The sequence below is a fragment of the Charadrius vociferus genome, unplaced genomic scaffold, assembly GCF_000708025.1.
Source record: "Charadrius vociferus isolate BGI_N301 unplaced genomic scaffold, ASM70802v2 scaffold329, whole genome shotgun sequence".
NCBI classification, from domain to species: Eukaryota; Metazoa; Chordata; class Aves; order Charadriiformes; family Charadriidae; genus Charadrius; species Charadrius vociferus.
The window spans coordinates 174,897-198,582 of NW_009649982.1; the positions used below are offsets into that span (position 1 = coordinate 174,897).

The window sequence follows — 23,686 nt, forward strand, 5'->3', positions numbered from 1 at the left end:
GGGTCGCCCCCCCCCCCCTTTTTTTTCTTAACCTCCTTTTGTAAAATCACTGGAAACACTCTTTAAAACAGAAGTTGAAAAATCCACTGTAAGAGGTGAAGAGAAACTTCAAGTTACTTTTCTTATACTTGAATGACCTGTTTTACTTCCTTCCTGAGTTCTTGGATTCTGTAGTAGAGACAGGATAGAGACCTCCTTTTACAAACTCTTTCCAGAAATTTAATGGGCTAACTGATCAAATATAGATAGGATGTGCTTATAGGTGGGATTAAATCACAATTTCTAGCACTAGCAAGAAGTGCCAGTGGTGGCAAGAAGGTTCTGGTGTCTGTTCTCTATTGTAAAATGGGATAATAGCACTTTCCAACTTCACAAGGCTCCAGTACTGAAAAACACATGAAAGGTGGAAAGTGATTAACCACACTGGTGACTGCCTTATACTTAAAGTAAAAATAAAGCTGCATCAATTATTGCATAGTTGTTCCTGCTGTTTGGAGAAATCAGAATGTGACTGGATCACAAACCCTAATGTTGAGGGTTTTCCTTACATTTTGATAGGGAAGACCAGCCACTATGCCACAGCAAAGATTATATATGACTTGAGAGAAACTCCATACCAAAAATTCATTGTCTTAATTCATAAGATTAGGATCAGTGCTCACCCTACAATGTGTAGGATTTCTAGTCACTTTTCACCAAAAAGCTGAAGCCTGTGGCCCTTGAAATGAACACGACCAAAACTTTCACAACTTCAGGTTTTATCAAAAGCAGCAAAAACAGGAGCAAGAAAGTTTTCATTTTACAAAATTTAGCTCCAAACATACGTTTCTTTCTCAAATTGCATTTCCATTTTATTTGATTGGTTTCCCACACCACCACTACTTTCTCAGTATTCTCCAGTTTTACTCCTGCCTCGTATCAGTCCATATAAATCACACTTGCAAAAATGGCAGAAACCATAGATAATTTCTTGGCACACTTGCAAAATAAAGAAATCCTTACACTCAGAGCTCTGTGTAGATCTCCCTGGTGAGGTTCATCCTCATCTGGTGTGGGGTACATAGTTCCAGTGAAAATGGAATATAACGTCTCAGTGTGAAGAGCTGAAAACCAGCTTTTTGTCCTACTAGATGACTTTGGTTAAGTTTCTGGTTTTTGCAGAATTGATAATGAGGCAAGGTTTATAGGGAATTACAGTATGTTTTATCAGAATAATAGCATTTTGGAGCTTCTATTTAAGATCTGAAGAATGGTTTGAATGCCTAAAAGCTTAATTTTTTCTTACCAGCTCCGTGTTGCAAAATGCAGATATAATCAGATGTAAAATGTGTTCTGTTAGCTTTCCAGAGAAGGTACATCTGCAAGACAGTAGGCTATAGGTGGTAGGCTCACTACACTCTGAGCTAAGTTCTGATTCAGATTATTATGGCTAATGGTAAAAAAAGAAAATAGAGCTTAGGTGGGTTTTTGGAGACTAGTTGGATTTTTTCAGTGATAGCTGACCAAATCTTTGAAGGTGTCATATACCACTGTAGAACTAGAATTGCTTAAACATTGCAAGTCATGATTTTCAGAATTATCTGACACTTGTGTGTATTCTTTATATTCTAAGATGTTCCTGCTGTATGAGTTTTCAGATTTCATCAGAGCTATTATTTGTGATTCACTGTGTGGGCTCTTAATTGGCTATTTCCTTTCAGTACAATGATGAGTGACAAAACCTGCAAAGATGGCACCACATATAAGGTGATTTTCCAAAGTTATACAGACAGTACCTTTACAACTCTTCAGGATGAAGATGAATATAAAGAACACCTTGGCATCCTGGGGCCAGTTATCCGGGCTGAAGTGGACGATGTTATCCTAGTAGGTCAATGTTTTGAACTGGTGTGCACAATACGATTCTTATGGCGATCTTACACTGTGACATAGAACGGGTCTAAAACTACCACAAATTTTTAAAAGATGATGATGGGGAAACAGTTTTCAAAGCTAGAAATTGCAGTGTAGACATACAAGCACAGTGATGTTTCTTTGAAACACATCCTTTTTCTCTCCTATCCACAGTAAATTCACTTCTGTTTTTCTTTCGTATTATGTTTCCCAACACTAAATACTGGCTTATCAGTCTAATGTAAAATGAGATTTAAGTTTCACATTGGAAAAAAAAAAAAAAATTAAACCCAGATGGCATTGAAAATGTTACCTTTTACATATAAAGGGGGCTTCTTTATTTTTTTTTACTTGTAAATTTGTATTTAAGATGAAAATATATATATTTATATTTATATATATATATATATATATATATATATTTAAAGTGTATTTTCCTCTGAAAACTTTTGCTGTAAATGAGTTGGTTAATTCTAATACAAACCACAAGGATGGAGAGGAACTGTATCCCTGGTGATATGGTGGTATATTTGCATTAAGAAGCACATTGCTGTAGAATTTCCCTTCTCTCATCCTTCTTCATCCAGTTTTCCAACACGCAGGGATGGACTTAGATGGGGAGAGTAGATCTCACTGCTTTCTGCTTAGTAGGGTTAATGTGCAACAGGAACACGTTGAACTACATTTAAAAACATGAGTAAGAGAAGAAAGGATATTTTAGTTTGGGAGCATCATTCTCTAAGGAGAGGTAAATATGTAGCCTCCATATCCTCATGCTTCTCTGGGATGAGTGAGAAGCGCTGATTTCAGTGACAGTTATACATACAGAGGTCTAGTGTTACTATTTTGTGCCCTTTTTAGTGTGACCATGCAGCAAAGCATGAGGTAGAAACTCCCTATGACCATGCAGCAAAGCATGAGGTAGAAACTCCCTATCTCGCTGCTTCCTGGAATTCAACATATGCAGGTGTGAAAGGCAGCAGTAAAAGTCCTAGGAACTTAGACTCAGTGGAAGACAGGGAGCTAGACTCATGCTTTCTACTTCTTAATTAACTACCTGCTTTAAAGATGTTGGCTCTGCTTGGAGATGTCAAAAGCTATCCCTGCCAGCTTTGCCATGCACAATGTAGCCTGTAATCATTACACAAATCTTGCCCCTGGTTTGAGGTCACGCGAACATATTGTGTGGCGACTTTGGTTTAAGCCTGAATTTGATGAACAGAATCTATTTCTTTTTTTTTTTTTTTAGGTTCATTTTAAGAATCTGGCATCCAGACCATATTCCCTCCATGCTCATGGACTCCTCTATGAAAAATCCTCCGAGGGAAGCATTTATGACGATGAATCTAATGATTGGTTTAAGGAAGATGATGAAGTTCAGCCAAATAACAGCTATATATATGTATGGTATGCACACAGGCGATCGGGACCTGTGCAGTCAGGAGCAGCTTGTAGGTCCTGGATCTACTACTCTGATCTAAATCTGGTAAGCAAATCTAAGTAGAAATGGTAGCGTTGTTGGTGTTATCACAGAAACATTTATGTTGGAAGGGATCACTACAGATCATCTAGTCCCCCACCCCCCAACTCAGGCAGGGTCAGCTAAAGTAGATTGTCCAGGACCATGTCCAGTTGGGTTTGTAATATCTCCAAATGATGTTACTTTATGGCTGTAGAAATGTAATCTGCAGAACACATTTTAGATAGCTCTCTTTTGTGCCTGATGTTCCCATCTGATGCTTAATCTCTTCAACTCAGTTAAAAGAGGATATAAGCTGTTGAAGAATTCAAATTGGGGAATTCTTTGGTAGACTGAGCAGGGGAAAGTAAAGATAAAAGGCAACAGCAATTCTGGCCTCTGCTTTAAATTTTTAGGGCCTGATGCATTTCTACAGAATACTATGTGTTTTTTACATCTCTTGGGAAATCTGCTTTTACATCTAATATGAATTTATTACCTTCTAGGAGAAAGATATTCACTCTGGTTTGATTGGGCCAATACTGGTCTGTCAAAAAGGAACCTTCAGTAAGTCAAACAGCAGAGCATCAACCCGAGACTTTTTCTTGCTTTTTATGGTCTTTGATGAAGAGAAAAGCTGGTACTTTGACAAACGTTCTAGAAGGCCATGTACTGAGAAGACCCAAGAAATGCAGCAATGCCACAAATTCTATGGTACGTACTTCATTTTGTTAAGTGTTCAGTTTATTGGGGTAGAGGGAGAGATGTTGGGGGAGGTATCTCAGCTCACAGTGCATTTGAACATGCATACATCCTACACATTAATTATATGAAATTTTTTTTGTTCTCCGTTGTACCCGTAGTAGTCATAGTTTTAAAGATTAGCATTGACTGGAATTTTGTTATTAAAATGAAGAAAGAATGTATTAGATGTGAAATTTCAACAGAAAACTACTCTCGCACACTCACATACATCTACCCCCATTTTAAAAAGAAAAGAAAAAAGAAAATCAAACAACCCTCTTTTCAGTAAGAAGCTAATACCCTGAAAACTTTTTGAAAGAAATTTAAAAATATTGTAATAAGTTGACAGATCAACTAGTTCTACTGAGGAATTTGAAGCACCTGTAGAACAGCCCTTCATATACCCCTGTCTGGATACAGAGATTTTAGTCATGTCGAGTTAAGTAAGGGGCTAGCTGTTCAAAGGTAACCCTTTTTTCTCTTTGAAATAATAGTCAGTAATGAAACTCTGGTTTTGTCTTTGAAAATCTGATGCTTGTGTGCTGTAAGTGATCAGGTTTGAAAAAGGCATGTTGAAAAGTGGAATCTAACTTTTGAAACTGTGGTCTATAAAATCACTTATTGAAGATGTCGGTTGCAACTGTACAGCTGTGGAAATGTAAGCTGCAGAACACATTTTGGATGGCTGACCTTTCTTTTGGGCCTGATAGTCCCATCTGACATTTAATCTCTTACACCTCCTTGTTGTCCTGGCTGCCATGTGTTGCAAGCAAACTGTGCTCAAATCCTCTGGTGAGGTCCCCGGATTTTCTGAATTGATGTACATAGACTATAAAGCATGTAGCACTTTGAATTTGAAAAAGTGGTGTTCTTCCCAAATGCAGTACTTCATCAAATATTTTACTCATTTTAATAACTACATTCTTGCACTTTGAGACCTGTTTTGTGAGCAGTTTTCCTTACTAACAATATGGGGGTTTTTTTCAGCCATTAATGGGATTACCTACAATTTGCAAGGCTTGAGGATGTATGAAGGTGAACTGGTCCGATGGCATTTGCTGAATATGGGTGGGCCAAAAGACATTCATGTTGTTCATTTTCATGGACAGACCTTCACAGAACAAGGAGAGCCAAAGCATCAGCTTGGTACATACACACTCCTTCCAGGTAAGTGTCAGAGCAGAGTAAGTTCTAAGGGGGTGACCGTTGCAGTCTGTCGTCATCATACGCAAATGTAAAGGTGAACAGAAGTTGTTTTTGAGCACAGTGAGAAAGAGTTTGAGATCACTTAACAGTTCATTTGTCTCTGAGGGTCAGAAGGAAAATCATCATTTTGCACCTCACTTAACACTGGGGGTGGGGGTGGGTGGGGGGATGGGGAATAAAGATAACTGCTGTCCTCTAAAACTGGAAATATGAGTAAAGTTACAGACAAAACTTAAGTGCTTGGACAAATGTCTTCCTCTCAGATGAGAAGGGATACATATATATATATACACGGAAAATTAATAGAAGTATGGTCTGCAGCACTACCTTCTGTTTTGTACTTTTGTTGGCATTCACCAGATATGTGAGTGTGAGCAGGTTTCTCTCCTTTAGTGTATCTCTCTTCCTATCTGCAAATTAGGTCATAGTGCTGGGCTTGGCTTTGGAAGGTGCTCAACAGTAAAGGTCGGGATTGGAAAAAGAAAGTCAGTAGGATAGTCCAACCACCAATTCCTTGTGAAATGACAGACATACAATAGCATAGCCATCCTGTTCACGTGTCCCCAGGCTTCAGTACCATTGAAGTCTCACTGATGTTTGCTGGGAAAGACTATTGGTATCTGGCTCAGTAGGGTGAGGGCTTATTTTTATAATGTCAAGATTAGTGTAATACACAAGAGAAAGAATGTGAGCCCTTCTTATGTCCAGGAAGAAAGGAAATAGGCCAAAAACATTCATTAGACCACAGGATATAATCCTTTGCCTATCACTGTCAGCAGTGCTAGTGTGCAATAACAGGGCTCATGAAGCCTGTATTGCCAGCTACAAGTGCATTTTGGTTTTGGTTGGGGTTTTTCGTTTGTTTTTTTTTAAAAAAAAAAAAAAAAAAAAAAAAAAAAAAAAAAAAAAAAAAAAAAAAAAAAAAAAAAAAAAAAAACACAAAACAAACCAAACACACAACAACCAACCAGGAAAGAAAATTATGGGATTGGCTTGGAATAATAGGCATTTATTTTAGTGAACATTAGATGGTTTATTCACTATTTAAGCATTTTAAGGTGATGTTTTTCACCGACATCTACATATGGTTTTGTTTAAATGGGAACAAGAATTATCGTGTCTGCACTAACTAGGAATATAAGAAAAGCAACAAAGCACAGTGTGCTTTCTAAAAAGTGCAGGAAACCGCCTAAACCATATCTGCTTCCTGTTCAGTCCTTGGCCCTCACGGGGCATGCAGAAAGTGAGGGGTGGGCCCATATGTCTGATTCTCCTACATCTACTTTTGGCTTCTTTACATCCATTCTTTACATTACTTGAACAACACACTGGGGCAGCAGCAATAAGAACTATAATCAGCACCACAGAATTAACATCCCTACATTATGTAATAAACTTAATAGCACTGTTCGTTAGAGGGCTTAGTGCTGTACTTAATATGCAGATATCTGTTGTTACACACAGGCATCCAAGGTTTTGTACTCTGCACCATCAGCAAAGGTTATATTTTGATCTGGTCACTTAATTCCAATCTCAATCTCCAGTTGGAACTTGCTTGCTAAGAAAAAAATTATTGAGAAGCTGGTAGTTATTTAACTTTCCTGGTTTAAGTCGTAGGATGATCTCTGGTTTAACATCCAGCCTTGCTAACATCAATCTTACAGTGCTAATGTTTCTGATACATTTCTCTTCCATTTTTTTTAAGGCTCATTTAGAACAATTGAAATGAAACCACAGAGACCTGGCTGGTGGCTTTTAGACACTGAAGTGGGGGAATATCAGCAAGCAGGCATGCAGGCATCCTATTTGGTTATAGAGAAAGGTACTGAACTAAAGTGTTTTGTGGCTGGAGGAGTCAAGCTGTAAAGTCATCTCTACCCTTTCAGGATCACTAAATTTGGGAGATTGTTCTGCAAAAACCCAAAGCAGATTTGCTGTGCTTTCAAGGAGGGGGAGGAGTGGTTACTATAAATTTATTCTAGAAGAGAAGATGTTTAGCCTCTAGCACACAAGCTTTGAATTATTTAGCACACTACTTTTATTCCATTAGCATACTAGCTTTGAATTTGGGGGTTCCTCACAATGACCAGTGGATCAATCTGCTGAGAGAAATTGCAGAGATTAACTTGGCCTTCTCTGGGAAGAGAGTGGTGATGTTACAGTATTACTAAGAATTGTTCTGAATTATGTTGTCTTAGATTCCACTAGAATATGTATTGGAATACCCCTCCTTTTCTTTAACAACAAACTTACTGTGCTCTCTTTAGAATGCAGGTTTCCAATGGGTCTAGCAAGTGGAGTTATACTCGATTCACAAATCAACGCTTCACATCATATAGGTGAGTTAATACTTTAAAAGGTCCAGGCATGCTCCTGAATCACCCCCAAAGTACAACAGTTCTATATTCTCTTGGCATCTCATGATATGTCACACAAGATCAGTTCAGCAGTGAATTAACTGTCAGGTTAAAAAGCTCTCCAGCGATGCAAGCAGAGACTGTGAGCTCTACTAGGTAGCCCTCATCATTGTATTTTAAGTGTTACAGGTCTACTGTCAGTATCACAAGCCTGAGAGTGCGGGATTCCTCTGTCCGTGACCTGCTGGATGACTTGGAACACATCCAGCTTTATCTTTTTGTCCTTTTGGGTTCCCTGCTTGAAAATCAACAGCAAGGTTTCAAAAAGCTTTTGAGATTTGTGTGTGGTATGAGATGTGAAAGGACAAAGTGTATCTGTTATTAAAGATTTGAGAACCTGGCATCCAGAGCGATGACGGAGTCTTTAATTTATCAAGTTTATTTCTGGCATAAAAGTGGGATCATTTGATAGAGAAATCGATAGAATTTTACCTGGGCAGTTGCAAATCAAGGCATGCAGGAACACAAATCCTTTCCCTCAAAATAACAAATAAATTACTTATTTTGGAAAAGTGATCTTTATGTGGATTTAATTTTCCTTCTTCATTTCCCACCACAGTGTTATGAAGGCTTGAAAGCTGTGTTGTCATATATATTTCATATCAGTTGTTAACACAGAAACCTCCTTATGCAGAGGGGAGCTCTCCACCGTGAATGTAGAGCACGTTTTGTGTCTGATCCCACTGGTGGCCAAAACTTGTTTAGCAAACTCTAGACCCTGGTTCTAAATCAGTAGACAGTACGTTACATAAAAGGCTGTTGTTTTTAAAGTCATTCTGACAGCTCTAATACTGTGCAGGGTAACAGCCAACCTTCAGTTGCTGACCATGTCTAAATTATCCTAGATTATGATTTTAGAGTCTGTCAGTTGGGGTTTTTTCCCAAGACGCATTGGAAAAGAACTGAAGCACTCAACATCAGTAGTTACAGTCTCCATTTTTTTCAGCACCTGTCTTTAAATTCTTGCTTTATTCATCTTTTCTGTCTAGACTATTGGGAACCTAAGTTAGCCCGATTAAACAATTCTGGAACATACAATGCTTGGAGCACTACAATGAATACAGAACAACTCCCTTGGATCCAGGTATGGCTGGTACAAGGTGTATTTTACCATTGTTGAGCCTGGGTATGGGCATGCAATCCTGTGTTGTCATTTTCCTGCAACTTGCTTTAAAAGGTCAGGCTGCTCTTGTTCTTGCTGAGAAGGCTGCTGGGGAAAACTGAAAAGATGCAGCAAGCTTGATTGATGACACCATAAACTGTCCACCTTCCCTGGAGTAGCCCAGCCTCTACTGCTATTGAGGCCCATTGACTGGACAGTTACCCTCACAATTTAGACTGTAACTGTTTTGTAGGCAAATGGAATAATTCTTTCCAGTGTTTTTTGTTGTTTTTTTTTCCTCTGTCTACCTAACAGTACATACTTATATTTATGTATGTTTGTTGTGTGATCATTTAAGTGTAACACTCTCAAACATTGCCTCCATGAGCCAGCAATGGGCCCTTGTGGCCAAGAAGGCCAATGGTACCCTGGGGTGCATTAAAAAGAGTGTGGCTAGCAGGTCAAGAGAGGTCAACCTCACCTTCTACTCTGCCCAGGTGAGGCCACATCTGGAGTACTGTGTCCACTTGTGGGCTCCCCAGTTCAAGAAAGACAAGGAACTACTAGAGAGTCTAGCGGAGGGCTACGAAGATGATCAAGGGACTAGAGCTTCTCTCTTGTGAGGAAAGGCTGAGACCTGAGTCCATTTAGTCTGGAGAGAGAAGGCTGAGAGGGGATCTCATCAATGCTTATAAATGTCGAAAGGGCCGGTGTCAAGAGGGTGGGACCGCACTCTTTTCAGTGGTGCCCGGGGACAGGACAAAGGGCACCAGACACAAACTGGAACACAGGAAATTCCATCTCAACGTGAGGAAAAACTTTACTTTGAGGGTGCCAGAGCACTGGAAGAGGCTGCTTAGAGGGGTTGTAGAGTCCTTTTCTCTGGAGATATTAAAAACCTGCCTGGATACATTCCTGTCCAACCTGCTGTAGCTGAACCTGCTTTGGCAGGGGGGGTGGACTAGATGATCTACGAAGGTCCTTTCCAACCCCTACCGTTCTGTGATTTGGATAGTTTTGCATTTGTTTGGTTTGGATGCTTCTACATCCAACTTGACATAGCACAGTGTGGCTTCAAAGGGAAATTAAGCTTATAATTACGGCTTCAAGTACTACATCATTCAGTCACCTCATTTTGTCAACCACTTTCTTCCATCCCAACAACTTTTGCACCAGATCCCTAAATTTGGGTGCAAATTGGCTAAGATAGGTGATTTCTTGCAAATCTCATTAAAATTGGCAGTTGGGAGTAAAGAAAGGCTCAAACTAGTGTTGCAGTGTAAGTTCAACAGATGACTGTTATGTTTGACTTGCTAACATTTGACATGCTAGCAAGTTAGTGGAGGTGAAGTTGGGGGGTCTTATGTGGAACTGGAAAGAATGTTAGAAGGAGAAAGAATCTGATGGGGGGCATGGTAGTTGAGAAGCTGAGGCTACTGCAGTAAAGCATGGAGAGATGTGGATGGCATATCCTGAAGAATGAGTTGCACTGCTGGTAGGAACATCTTGCTGGTTTGATTTTATGTGCTAAGCTTTTGGTTTTGCTATCAGGAGGAATGGTTGCTTTTTAGCACTTCAGAATGTCATATCCCTTTTCTCAGCCTGGGTATCCAAAACTAGAGGCAGCTTATGAAAAGTGTTGTGGCTTTTGAAATGCAGGGCTCAAAGCTATTGCGTTAGATGCCGAAGAATGAAACAGATTTCACTGTGCATTATTGGCTTTATAAACACTGTTTGCTGTTCCTAGGTGGACTTTCAGAGACAAGTTCTGTTAACCGGGATACAGACGCAGGGAGCCAAGCAGTTTTTAAGGTCCTTGTACATCCAGAAGTTCTTTATTCTTTACAGCAAGGACAAACGGAAGTGGAGCACCTTCAAAGGAGACAGCTCCCCAGCACAAAAGGTCTGTGCATGCCATAGGGGTTGTGACAACCTAGGTAGCATCACTGGATGATGCAGTGAGGCGACAGTTTTATATTAAGAGATAGTGGAAAAAATTACGGCCTTCAGAGATTTAATAATACAGCTTGAGGCCCCAAAGGGCATTTACCAATCTAATCAAATTCAGACCAGAAGACAAGGTGAGGAACGTCCTAGACTAGGGTTTAGATTGGCCCTGTGACCTTGACTGTATAGAGTCTGGATTTCTCACAAGCACCTCTCTGTGCTTTTATTTCCTAAGCCCATGTCAGCTTCTTGAAGCAAGCAGGGAAGCCCAGCAGAAAATTGGGCCCTACCTCATTTGGGACTAAATCCTCCTTCCTCTCCCTCCCTTCCTGTTGTCACAACAGTTGAATGCTAAACTCTGAATGGCTTGCAGAAGGACTGTGTAATTAATATGGCCATACGCTGCAAGAGGTTAATTTTATGCCCGACCTATTACAGCTTCCTTCAGTTTACCCTGAGGTTTCTATGGTACAACTCCCAAATTGAAAACGTGTTGTCTCTTACCTCTCCTTTTGCCTCCTTACTAATGTCTTCTTACAGACTCATATAGTGCATAGAAATGGGTTGTTTATTTGAACTGATACCTTCAGGTGCTTCCAAATATGCTAAGACAGGACCATGAAATTATTCAAGTTGCCTTGCAGCGTAGGGTGCTCCATCACAGTGCATGGGGCTAATGGCATAGAAAAGCCTACTTTTTTTAACAGAGCAGGTTTTCAGCATCCAGGCTTGTGTTTGCATTTAATTAATGATATGTGGATATCTTTTTCTTTTTTTTTTTAAATAGATTTTTGAAGGTAATTCCGATGCCTACGGGATAAAAGAGAACATCATTGATCCCCCTATTATTGCTAGGTACATCAGAGTCTACCCAACCGAGGCCTACAACAGGCCTACTCTTCGCATGGAGCTTCTGGGCTGTGAATTAGATGGTATGAATGGGTCATGTGCTGGTGCTTCCTTTCTGGCAAATTTTTAACCTAAAATGTTAAATGAAGCTAAAACTGTGGGTGTTCTCAATTCCAACATTGTTGCTTAGGCTGTGGCTACTTGGATGAACTGGAGAAAATACAGTGCTTCTCTTAATAGGTTGCTCTTTGCCACTTGGAATGGAAAATGGAGAGATCAAGAATACCCAGATAACAGCCTCGTCTGCTAAGACCTCCTGGTTTAACACCTGGGATCCTTCACTTGCTCGTCTCAATCAGAAAGGAAAGATGAATGCCTGGCGAGCCAAGGTAACAAGTGAAAAATAGGGATAATAGCAAGACAGCTATAGTTAATGAATTTGTGCTGCCTGTGTGCTTATGCGCTTGCTGCACGCTGTGTCCAGTGCCAAGTGTGATAGGGTTACTTAACAGGTCTTTAGCCATCCTTTGGGAAGAAGCCCATTCAACTCTTCCAGTAAAAATCTTGTTGAACTTCTGGCAACAGTAATGAAATATATTTTGAGAGCTGGATGGTGTCTTCTGGGCCAGACCCTGCAGCACTTCTCTGCAGAAATAGCCCTTTAATTTCAGGAGATGAATACAACTTGAGTATTTGGCTCAAAGGGGTTAAAGAAACCCTTCCTGGCTTGGCTTATAGGCAGTGCAGCTTAATGGATCTGGGGGTGGATGACTTTCAGCAAGGCATGTGATCTTCCAGGTCTTCAAAAAGGAACTGCATTTCTGTATGAAGCACCTTGAGATTTGCTGGAAGTTACTGTTTTGTATAAGCATTTGGTACTAGTATTATGTATTATGTTTTAATACTGGAGAAAAATCTGTGTAATTTTTTATTATGTATTGGAAATTAATGTGGAAATCTTAAGACACCGAATATACCACCTGCAGTGAAGAAGTTAATTGTATGGGCCACCAAGAACACTTGTGACTTTTGCCTCAGCTGTATTCTTCTGCACTTCTTTGGTACAGTTTTGATGCATTTTGATGCAATTTTAACTATCTTTAAACAGGATTTTTCACTTAAGCAAATAGATACATAGACATGTTTGCTAACAGACAACTCTTTTTACTAATTGTAGTTGAACAACAACCAACAGTGGCTGCAAATTGATCTCCTCACAATTAAGAAGATAACTGCTATTGCTACCCAGGGGGTCAAGTCCATATCTGCTGAAAACTTTGTGAAAACCTATGTTATCCTATACAGCGACCAAGGCTCAGACTGGAAATCTTATACAGATGGTTCAAGCTCAGTGGCAAAGGTATCATCCTCAACTCAGGCAATTGTATCATCGCTTGGTTTCAGATGCTGAGCACAGTCAAAGCCCAAAGGCAGAATACCTGGCCAAAGAGATATTCTCACAAGACTTTAACATGCTAGGGAGTTGGCGTTACTACAAATAACGTCATAACATCCATCTGATTTTGCTGACAGTAATTAACAGTAATAAAAGGAAAGAACTCCAAATCTGTAGCAAATGCACTCAACATTGTAATAAAAGGAGCTGACACTGTTTGTAAAGGAGGACATTTAATTTGAATGCATGAGGACATTTAATTTGAATGAACAGTGGTTTTTCTCAGGGCCTCTGTTCAGCTTTTTTTTATTTCTGCCTTCATTTTATAGTGAAATTAATGTTAGTTAGCAGTTTTGCTGTAATAGAGCTGGAGGGCTCTAGATACCTACAGAGCAGACATGGCGCTTTATATTTTTGCCCATATCACCTTACACCAACCTAACCAACAAGGGCTATTAGTAGAGGTAAAGTAAGGGACGATTGGGGTTTTTTAGTCTGTCTGAATTAGAACGGCAAAATTTGTTTTGCGGATGGAAGCAGAGGCTGTTTAATTCATTCAGACTCAGATATTGCTGGCCTGACCTAGTTTTAAGCCAGGTTGTTAGGCAGAGACTGGGCATGGTCTTATGTAAAACCGGAAATGAACCAGTCTATCTACCCTGGATGGCTAATGCAACAGCTTGGAACAATTTTAAAAAGAAAAAGCAGTTTTTTTTAAAGTGCTTCCTTTTAACTAATTGTGTGTTTGTGTATTTGCAGGTTTTCTTGGGCAATGAAAACAGCAATGGGCACGTCAAGCATTTCTTTAACCCACCCATACTGTCCAGGTTTATCCGCATTGTTCCAAGAACATGGTACCATGGTATTGCTCTTCGGGTAGAACTCTATGGCTGTGATTTTGGTGAGGGTCTGGCTGTGAAAAGAACTGAAAAGTCTGGGAGCTCTTAACCTTTTGGCAATTGTCATGCAAAACAACAATATTTTTTAAAAAAACCCTTAAAACAATCATACTTAGTAGTTTGGATTTGTGCTTCCTCAAAAGACTTTTTGTTTTGCCAGCAAGAATTGAGAGAGATTTCTCTGGCAGATGTTTCATTCCTACAAATACACACTTTAGAAAACGGCTTCTTTTCTCTGGGAAGAAATAGCAGTCCCTTCTGATTTGTATTATCACTTCTTCATTCTAACCAGTACTCTCACTTTTTACTTAATTTCAAGTTCTAAATCCCTGGGGATGGAGACTCTGGCCTTAATCCTGAGCCCAGGTTATCTCCATTTTGTAATGCTTCTGCAGCACAGAGGAGGAATAGAATGGTACAGCAGGTGGATGTTCTCCATACATAGGGCCAAGAGGGAAAACCAATGCAGATATGGAGCAGTGGTGCTACATTCCAGTGATGCCTTGGTAAGAAGCGATTGTAGGGGTGGCCTCACCACCACATCTTTCATCTGCACTGTGACAAAGGTAGAATGCATCCCAGCATTGAGGCGTGTGCAACCCCTTCTCAGAGAATGTAGGTTCGCATTACTGATTTGGTTCTTGCATACCCAGCACACCTGAAATGCTGTGGATTTCACATAATTCGTCTTCCGTGTCCTGGCAAGGGAGTAGGAGTCAGCAATATCTTTCTTTCCCAGAAATGAAAAGGGAAGTGATTTAACCTGGATTATGGCAGGTCATGGAATGGCAATGGTAGAATCAAAGTGAGAATCCAGAACTACTGATGTTCAGTCCCATACAGACTTTTAGCCCATGGGGAGGGGGAGCTTCCTTGAACAGGAAGGCATTGAGAACCATAGCTGTTCAGTGAGAATACAACCTGGTGGTGGCAGAGGAGGTGTAAGTGAAACTGTGTAATAGAAACATTTCATCTTCTTTAACATTTAGCTCTGACAGTGTTTTTACTAATGGAACTACTCTTGTGCATAGACCATACATAGCTTGCCCCCCCCAGATGACTACACCTAGTGAAAATATATACACAGTCCATGAATCATTATTCCAGCAGAGTTTTAGCTAAGCTTTTGATAGTGTCTTTGGCTTCTATCCTATAAATTGTTTAATTGCAGAACTTCACTTATCACACTAGGTACCATTCAGTAGGGTGGGTTATTCAAAGTAGTTTGTCTTGGGTAACACCATATGAGGTTTGAAGTTATTTCAGTAGTTTTTTAATTCTTGTATCTTACAGACCATGCATTTCAAAATGAAGGTAAAGAACGGGAGTGAAAAAAGTATAAAAAAATAAACATTTTCTTTTTTTTACTGTCACAAACTGTTGTCATTTGTCAGTGGAAAATAAAGATAATATTGTAGCATGAAAAATTCAACATTTTATTTTGTATATTTGCCTTGACAGATTAGTGAAATTTTGCATCGTGAAAGTAGAATTTTCAGCTCGGTGGGAATTTTCAGTGCTAATTAGAATTAATTTCAAATGGTGAAACTGTGTGAGTAATTACTTCATCTTAAAAGATCAATGTCTTAATATTTTGTAATGGTGCTTAATTAATTTTTGTTTGATACAGCCATGAAAAGCCATATTCACTAAAAAAAAGAAAAAAGTAAACTTTGGAGTCAGGTTTTACCCTAGAAAACAGACAATAAATGGTTGATAACTTTAGCAGAACCAGGGGTTTGTGTGATAAGTGCTAAACTATTTATGTTTAAGAAGGCCATGGTCTTAAAGATTCTGAACAGGTTCTAATCAGTTCTTTATGTATGATTCTGTGTAAAGTTAGACAAATGCAAAATTGATTGCAGGAGCATGACTCAGTACATCTGCATCAGTTTTAAGAGTTGGAGATTCTGCTTCTACTTGCTAATGGATGGGACTTGGGTCAGCTGTCCTGGTTGAGTCCCTTGCCCAACCTCTTGTCCGCCCCCAGCCTGCTTACTGGCAGGGCAGAGAGGGGACACTGTGCAAACACTGTTTGGTAACATCTTGCGTTGTCAGCCCTGTTTTAGTCACAAATCCAAAACACAACATGTGATGGGCTGCTGTGGTGAAAATTAACCCTACCCCACTGCTGTTCCAGTATGTCCAGCGCAGCACCGGCAGCAGTGCCTGGGCCCTACGCCAGCCTGAGCACGTGGCTGCTGTGTTGACAAAGTGATCCCTGCCACAGCAGAGTGAGGTAGTAAGTGCTACAATAAACAGCAAAAGTCCAAAACGGCCACGTAACGGCTTAACAGCTATAAATTCCACCTAGCAAGCTCTGACCAGATGTTGTTATTTCAAAGTCCTCTTGCCCCATGTTGGACACCAAAAAGGACTGTGGTGGGCTGACCCCAGCTGCCAGCTAAGCCCCCCACTCAGTCACTTGCTTGCTCCCCCCTTAGCAGGCAGAGGGAGAAAAATTGGAAGAGCAAAAGCAAGGAAAAACTAGTGGGTTGATATGAAGGCAGTTTAATAAAAAGTGAAGCAAAGCAAAACAAGGAATTTGTTCACCACTTCCCACGGGCAGGCAGATGTTTAGCCACTTGCTCGCAAGCAGGGCCTCGGCTCACCTAATGGTTACATGGGAAGACAAACACTGTAACTCTCAAGATCCCCTCTTTGTCGTCGTCCTCCTCCTCTGTTCCCCCAGCTTTTCTCACTGAGCATGATATCGTATGGTCTGGGATATCACTTGGGTCGGCTGTCCCAGCTGTGTCCTCTCCCAGACTCTTATGCATCCCCAGCCTTGCTGGGGGGGCAGGGTGGGGAAAAAGAGGTGGCCTTGGCGCTGAGCAAACACTGTTCGGCAACAGCTAAAACATCCGCATTATCAATGCTGTTTTAGTCACAAATCCAAAGCACGGCACTGTGCAGGCTGCTACAAAGAAAATTAACTCTATCTCAGCCAGACCAAGTACATGAAGTATTTCCAAATGCAAACAGGGGGAGCAAACTCTTGGTCCGTGTTTACAGCAAGGAAGTTGTGAAAACGTGTCTCTACTGCGTTTGCCAAACTGAAGGTAAGTGATGTTTAGTGAGCTCGCAGATGACTGGAAAACAAAGAGCTTCTATCAGGCTTAGATATCAAGCTTCTATCTAGCTTAGATTGAATCTGCCGAGGCTTTTTGAAATTTGTAGTTAGAACAGTCAGTCTTGCGTGACCTTTTACACAGGGTGGAATGAAATCCTGTGTATGTTGAAATTATTTGCAAAATACACAAAGAGAGCAAGAATTCCTGCAGTTTTCTCAAATTAAAGAATTAAAATGCGTATCACAGCATAAAGGCTAGCAAACACAAGCTCTTTTGGACTGAGGGAGAAATGTGCCAGAGTTCAGAGTATTCACATCTGGCCAATAATTTCTTCACTCACAAATCTGGGTGGATGCCTTCACACTGGCCTTTTGATCCAAAGGTCCAAAGTTAATTGCCTGCAGCCTCAAACAGCGTTGTAATGGAGTTGCTGCCCTCTAATGCTCGTTCCAGCTTCCAGGAGGCCTCAGGGTGCCCAAAGCTGACCGTCTGCAGATGACAATAGCATATGAATGGCCGTGCATGAAGTCTCATGCTTTACTCACAAGGTGTCACTAAGCCTTTCCTTTTGCTTTCCAGAGGTGGTGGCTGTACCCCTTCATGCAGAAGTTGTGGAACTGGTTGTGTCCATGCTTGAGTTGGCGGTGAGGTGGAAGTACATGTAAAGGCAGTTGAGCTGCTCTGAAGTAGTTACTGACAGCAGCTCCACAGTGGTTTCTTCAGACTCTGATGCGTTAGTCTGCCATTCAGGCAGGTTTGTACAGACTGCCCTGTAAAGTCTAAAGCTGATTCAGGCAGGCTTATAGGAATCGGTAAGCACAGCTCTTGCTTATAGAGTAGATGTAACCTCTGTTTCTGCCAGTTTTTCTGCTGGTAGTTCTGACCATAACACCTGTACTGCAGGGGGAGCTGGACTGAAGCTGAGCCAGCTCACCTTCACCAAGGTTTCCTGGAGTTTGCAAACTGGGTGGTTCCCGCCACTCCACTGGCATAGCAAAGCATAATGGAGACACGAAGCTGTGTATTACCCATGGATTAAAGTCACTGCAGATCATGGTTCTGCGTTCACTCTCTCAGAAACCTCCTGAGCTGTGTAGCAAAAAGATGCAGAGGTGAATCTGGGCTTTGGGGAACTTTACATGTTGGAGACAACAGCGAGGAGGCATGGCAAATGTATGCCCAGGCAGAGTGCCAGGACAACTCTACAGAAAAAGCATCAAGTAGGAATCTGGTCAGGACTCCAGACAAATATCCAACCTTTTGAGCACCCTCCAGCACCCCCTGAAATGATCATGAACACTGGTGGGTTGAGCAGAATTTTAGGATTGTGCTACGGGGCGAAAAGAGGGCTCTCAGCCTCACAAGGAGTGATGCTCAGGAGGTAGCTTTCATGACAGGAAAAGATCTTTTGGACACATACCTGAATGAGGAAGGTAAAGGCTGTGCCCATGGCCATATACATGCTAGGGAAGACTGTTTATTAATATGTTACTATTTAGCACCATAGAAATGAGACACAACGCTGTCCTGGGGTGACCAACTTCCATTTTGTGTGAATCAGTCATTCCACTTGATCAGTGTCGAATATTCCTCCTCCTGCTCTTGTTTCTATGTTTTGTTTTGTTGTGTTTATTCATGCTAGCTGTACATCATAACCAGCTTATCCACCCACGTTTTCCTATCATTGCTATGCCCCGTTCTCCATTTGGTTGTTACACGCGGTACTTGCATCATGCTTTAATTACAATAATCTCCTGGTGGGGACTCCGTCTTCTTGAATGTTTGTGCAGCGCTCTACAAAACAGGCCATAGGATAATTCTCAGGGTTCCTGGGCACATCTGTAATACCATTCCTAGTGGGAGCAATATTATGTTAAGCCCACTGTGACCTAGATACATCTAAAAGCACCAACTAATTCAGACCGACGTATGTGCTTCTACATTTAATAAAACTACAAGGTATGTTCCTTCCAAGTTCTAGTCCAGCGGAAGGTGTCCCTGCCCATGGTGGGGGGGTGCAACTAGGTAATCTCTAAGGTGCCTTCCAACCTAAACCATTTTGTGATTCTATAAGAAGTCTACTTGATCCACTGCTTCCTTTTCTTTGCAACACTGCTATTGTACTCTCTTTTAGCACTTCCCATGAAAATTTGTCCACTGGTGTCCCCTATTTAGAAGACTTAAGCGACTTCTCCATTTTTTTCCTATGTAGCCTACTGCAAAATAGTTTTAAAATGTTATGACAATAATGGAAACATAAAGTGCTGTACATCATGATCTGTCTTAGACCAAGAGTTAATCTAGTATCCTGTGGCAAGCGATTCCACAAATTCAGCCATAAATGCCTTATTTCCAGTGGCTGTGTCCTTCATCCTGCGTTGTGTCACATGCAGAGCCTGCTACAGTGTGTGGGGCGTAAGGGAAGTGCTCTGCCAGAGGTTTTCGGTACCAATCTGCCTCCTAACGACTCCTTATACATTGGAAAGACAGCTACCGTTTTTTCCTGAGGTTTCTGCAGGTCTTGATAGCTTGGATTTTACACTGGCTTCTCTACCAGCTACGTCCCAGTATACTGCAGTGCTACTTGCTGCTTTTTTCCCCCCCCCATGCACAGCTTTCAGGACACACTTGGTTTACCGGTCTTGTTGAACGCAAGTTCTAGCATATGTACAACTAAAGGTGATGAAGGCAGAGCTGGAGAAGATCTGGGGTGGAATGTGTGGACATCAGGGCATGAACTACAGGTAAAAAGCACTGAAGTTTCTGAAAAATGAAAGATATTAATTTATGTTGATGAAGAGTAGCAAAATACCTCGGACTTCCAGAGTGTGTATAGTAAACTAGAAGCAGAAAATATGTTCTGTGGATGCTACAGAGAAGAACTGTTGCATTCTTTTCCCAAGGGACCTTTTCTTACAGGGCAAGGACAATTGATCAGATTATAGCAATATGTTTATGAAAATGATTGCTGGGCCTCTCTTCACCTCTCTAAAATACAAAATTACAACGTACTCCTGGGAGTTTTCTTGCTCTCAAAAAGCCAGAGTGGCTCCAGAATGGCTCCAAAAAAAAAGCTGTGGCATTCAAAGAATATCCTAGCAGAATTTATACATCTTTATTTTTTGAAGAGAGGAAGGAATTTTAAAGGAATTAAGATGAAGGGATCAAGAAGCTGAGTCAACTCTGTTGTCTTTCTTAAGGCTTTTTTAAAAACAGTAATTTGTTGAGGTCCTGGTATGGGAAAACACTGTATTCTTGCCTCCATTGAAATTGCTTTGTTCTATTGGTTTTGGTGCCAAGGAAACACATGCTCTGTGCTTGTAGGACAGGGCTATCCTCTTGAATTTGGGTTCGTATTTACTCAACAGGTGACATCTTGAAAGTCTGGAACTAACAAACCCTAGGAGAACAGAAAGGAACAGAAATGAAGGCACACTACCTGAATAAACTAATCAATGCCAGAGCTTTTAAGTTAACTGCTCATGGCTGCATAATATTTGTAAGTCTCCTGATGAGACCCCCCAGATTATCAAAGGATCAGTCAGGGCAAACTAGAAGACACAGACCTTCAAGGTTGTATCCAGTCTTCTGTTCTTACAGATAGCTACAATCTACAGGCTTTGGTCTAAACTAATCATGCTTAATTTCAGAAATAATTTGGCTTTTTTTGTTCTTGCTGCTTCTGTTGCGTTTAATAGAGTCTACTTCCCCAAATTAATTGCAACAGCCAAAATCATGAAAACAAAGAAATCAGTTGCTGCCTTTTCTCACATTTATGTGCCTTTATTCCTTCCATGCTCAGCAGAAGACAAATGTGTTTTACTCCCTCCTTCTGGAGAGTTTCTGAGGTATTTGTACCATCTGAGTGTGCTCACACACTGAGAGAGTACTCTGAAGAACGGCTTCACGACAGTGCAGAATTTTTAACCTACAGAAGCTTTTCTCCAACTTGGCAAGGCTTTAAGAGAACTTTTCTTGCACCTGTATTCTATAAATTCCTCCACAATAAACTGCAGGCCAGAAATGGTTAACAATACTCCATTCTGGTGCATTTTTGAGTGAAACCCATCAGAGTTTATGGTGGGGATAAGATGTGACCTTAAAATATTGTTGACTCTGAGACTGAAGCGTGCATTTAGATGAGTTGCTTTGATCTTGTGCTGAATCACACATCCTCCAGGGGTGATTCCACCCTAGATTCAAACAAAAAGGGATTCTTAGTCACTAGCATGAAGGAAAGCAGCAACAGTGCCCTGCTGAAGGGCTTGGTGTGATCCTTTTCTTTCAAATCGCCAGCAGCAATTTCTGAGATTGATCTGAAAATGTGCAGAGTTCTGGGCAAGTACAGGCAGATTTCAAGCTTCCCTTGTGCAACAGAGGAGCAAGAAAACACAGCCAGCGTGTCCCCTGGCCAGGAAGAGAGCTTTCTAGTGTACAACAGCCCTGAGTTGTACAAAGGTGAGGCTTTTGATAAAGAAGATGTTTGAGGAAACTCATATGCTCTGCAGGCAGTTCTGAGCGGTCAGTAACCCAGCACAGAAGGGTTTTGTTCAGGACTACTGCATGAGCTATGTCGTTGTATGCAGTGTTGTTCACTGGGGTATGTTCAGGACCCCCCAGAGTTGGGTTTGTAAAGGGCAGCCATCACACAGTGCGTCCATGCCGCAACTATCACTCATTCGGTTCAAATCACGCACGTGCAGATGGTACCTCTCTGGCAGACTTGCATTAACTGTTGTGGTCTTGAAAGATTTTACAATTATTTCCATGTAATATTATTTATGTGGAAGTATTCAGAATATGAGCAATCTCTCAAATTGGTCAAAGCTTTCTCATAAGAGAATTATTTTCTCTGGAACATAGTTTCATCCTGCGTGGAAGGCAGTGATTTTCAAAACGCTCTTCACGTCACCCGTCAGGGAAGCTAGACATGAACAAACATGTAGCTTTGGGATAAAACCAATCATTGTTTAATGCTAACATAAATTGTAAGGTTATTTTGGTTTTGAAATTTAAAAAATTATAGTTGAAGGGTGGGAAATTTTCCCCTATTCCTATTTCTTTCTTTTAAAACTTCCTAAACCTTTCCACTGAAAAAGGTTTGTGCTTGTTTGAGGTAGGGAGCAGGTAAGGTTAATGGAAGTGTGAGAAACCCTACTTTTCACAGCTTATGTCTTCCATCGTGGAAAAAAATATTGCAAGTTTTGAGATTTTTCTTTACTATCAAACACCCTTAACCTGACCTTACTTTTTCTAGTAGAGTGGTGAGACGGTGAGAGAAAATTGGGAGGAAGGCTAGGGAAAGAAAGTTGGAAGTAAAAATTCAGTGAACAAAATTTTATCTTGTTTCCAAAGGCTGAAAATGTTCCATGAAAACAAAATAACGTGAGTTCTTTTGAGGACAAACAAACCCTGAGCAAACCTGGAATACTTAAATCAAAACTTTGTGGGTTCTTTTCCTTATGCAGTTTTTGGAGGAGAAATCTAGGCTGACTGACTGACTGACCATGGCTTCAAGGAAACAGGTTGAACTGACATAACTCCTTCTATCCCAGCCAATTCCCTGGAAACAGTAGTAGTCAAGCTCCAGTGACAGAAGTCTAGGGATTACTGTTTTGGAAAGGATCAAGCCACCCACCAGATCCTGTGAGCAGCCTGGAAGTTTTGGGAACTGCTGCCCCTGGGCAGGGTGTGCCATGGGACCTCCAAGGTTTTACTCTTTCCTCCCACCTCTGCTCAGCGTGAAGCGATGACCCAGATCAATAAGAAGATGTGCTACACCTCATTCTAGCAGGCCACATCCTTTTATTACCTGTTACTGAGCCACGTGCCAGCAGTACCGAGGGGCTGCTAAGAGCTAAGGAGAGGGAACTATATTTCTGTTCACTCCCCCGTGACAACTTGTTTGTCAGTTGGCTTATTTTTATTTTGGCTCATGTCCCTCAAACTGTGCTATTTTAAGGGACCACAGGTTTCTTGGAAATGGCTGAGATGAATGCCAGTATTAACGGGAGCTGATTCTTTCTGTTTAGAGTTTCACTTCAAGCTGAAGTGTGGTGAAATTGCAATTGTCATCTTTTTTTTCTTCATTTTTTGCCATAAACCTGCAAACAAAGGAGAACACAGGGATGCTGAGGAGCAACGGCTTGAGAACAATTGAAAGGAAATTCTGCTAGACCCAGAACATAGCCAGAAAGCAGCAAACCACTGATGCCAGGTCATACAGGACCAAAATGTTTAGCTGCATTTTACAGAGAGCTGAGTAATCTTATGGCCCTAAAACCTTCTGTAGCTATGTTTATCAAGCTATGATGATGGACATATTAATAAAATTCTGGGGTTCAGGGAATCTTTTCTGGGGCTGAAAGGAACCTGTTCTTGTCCACCCAACTGGGCATAGCCAGATGCCTTCTGAGGGCTTTTATTTTGCTTCCTCAAGCATTGTCCCCAACTAGGAGGCAGGATATGCAATTACACAGGTGGGAGGACTGACTCCTGGTATGAACTTTCTATGGCATCAGGCAATTTGGAGGACAGACTGTAGGTATAGAGCAGTGGTAGCAATGTGGTGGAGATGAAGGCAGTGGAGCACAAAGAAAGGCAAAGCAGGGAGAGAGAGAGACAGTGAGGGATTGAGTAGCAGAACAGCAAATACTTTAGAGAAGGACTGGCAAAGCTTAAAGAATAGTAGTCCTGAGCG

The 23,686-nt window shown here is 41.0% G+C and overlaps 1 protein-coding gene across 1 annotated transcript in view; it reads left to right on the plus strand.

Moving 5' to 3' along the window:
- Positions 1 to 14,099, plus strand: part of F5 (coagulation factor V (proaccelerin, labile factor)) — a 34,777-nt gene extending 20,678 nt beyond the window's left edge. Inside the window, exons 14-25 of the mRNA XM_009891611.1 lie at positions 1,701 to 1,866; positions 3,143 to 3,379; positions 3,859 to 4,066; positions 5,084 to 5,263; positions 7,008 to 7,124; positions 7,570 to 7,641; positions 8,709 to 8,803; positions 10,569 to 10,724; positions 11,556 to 11,700; positions 11,858 to 12,006; positions 12,795 to 12,977; positions 13,773 to 14,099. Coding sequence (XP_009889913.1) covers positions 1,701 to 1,866; positions 3,143 to 3,379; positions 3,859 to 4,066; positions 5,084 to 5,263; positions 7,008 to 7,124; positions 7,570 to 7,641; positions 8,709 to 8,803; positions 10,569 to 10,724; positions 11,556 to 11,700; positions 11,858 to 12,006; positions 12,795 to 12,977; positions 13,773 to 13,961 — 1,897 coding nt within the window. The 3' untranslated portion in view covers positions 13,962 to 14,099. The remainder of the gene's footprint in view (positions 1 to 1,700; positions 1,867 to 3,142; positions 3,380 to 3,858; positions 4,067 to 5,083; positions 5,264 to 7,007; positions 7,125 to 7,569; positions 7,642 to 8,708; positions 8,804 to 10,568; positions 10,725 to 11,555; positions 11,701 to 11,857; positions 12,007 to 12,794; positions 12,978 to 13,772) is intronic.
- Positions 14,100 to 23,686: the final 9,587 nt, after the last annotated feature.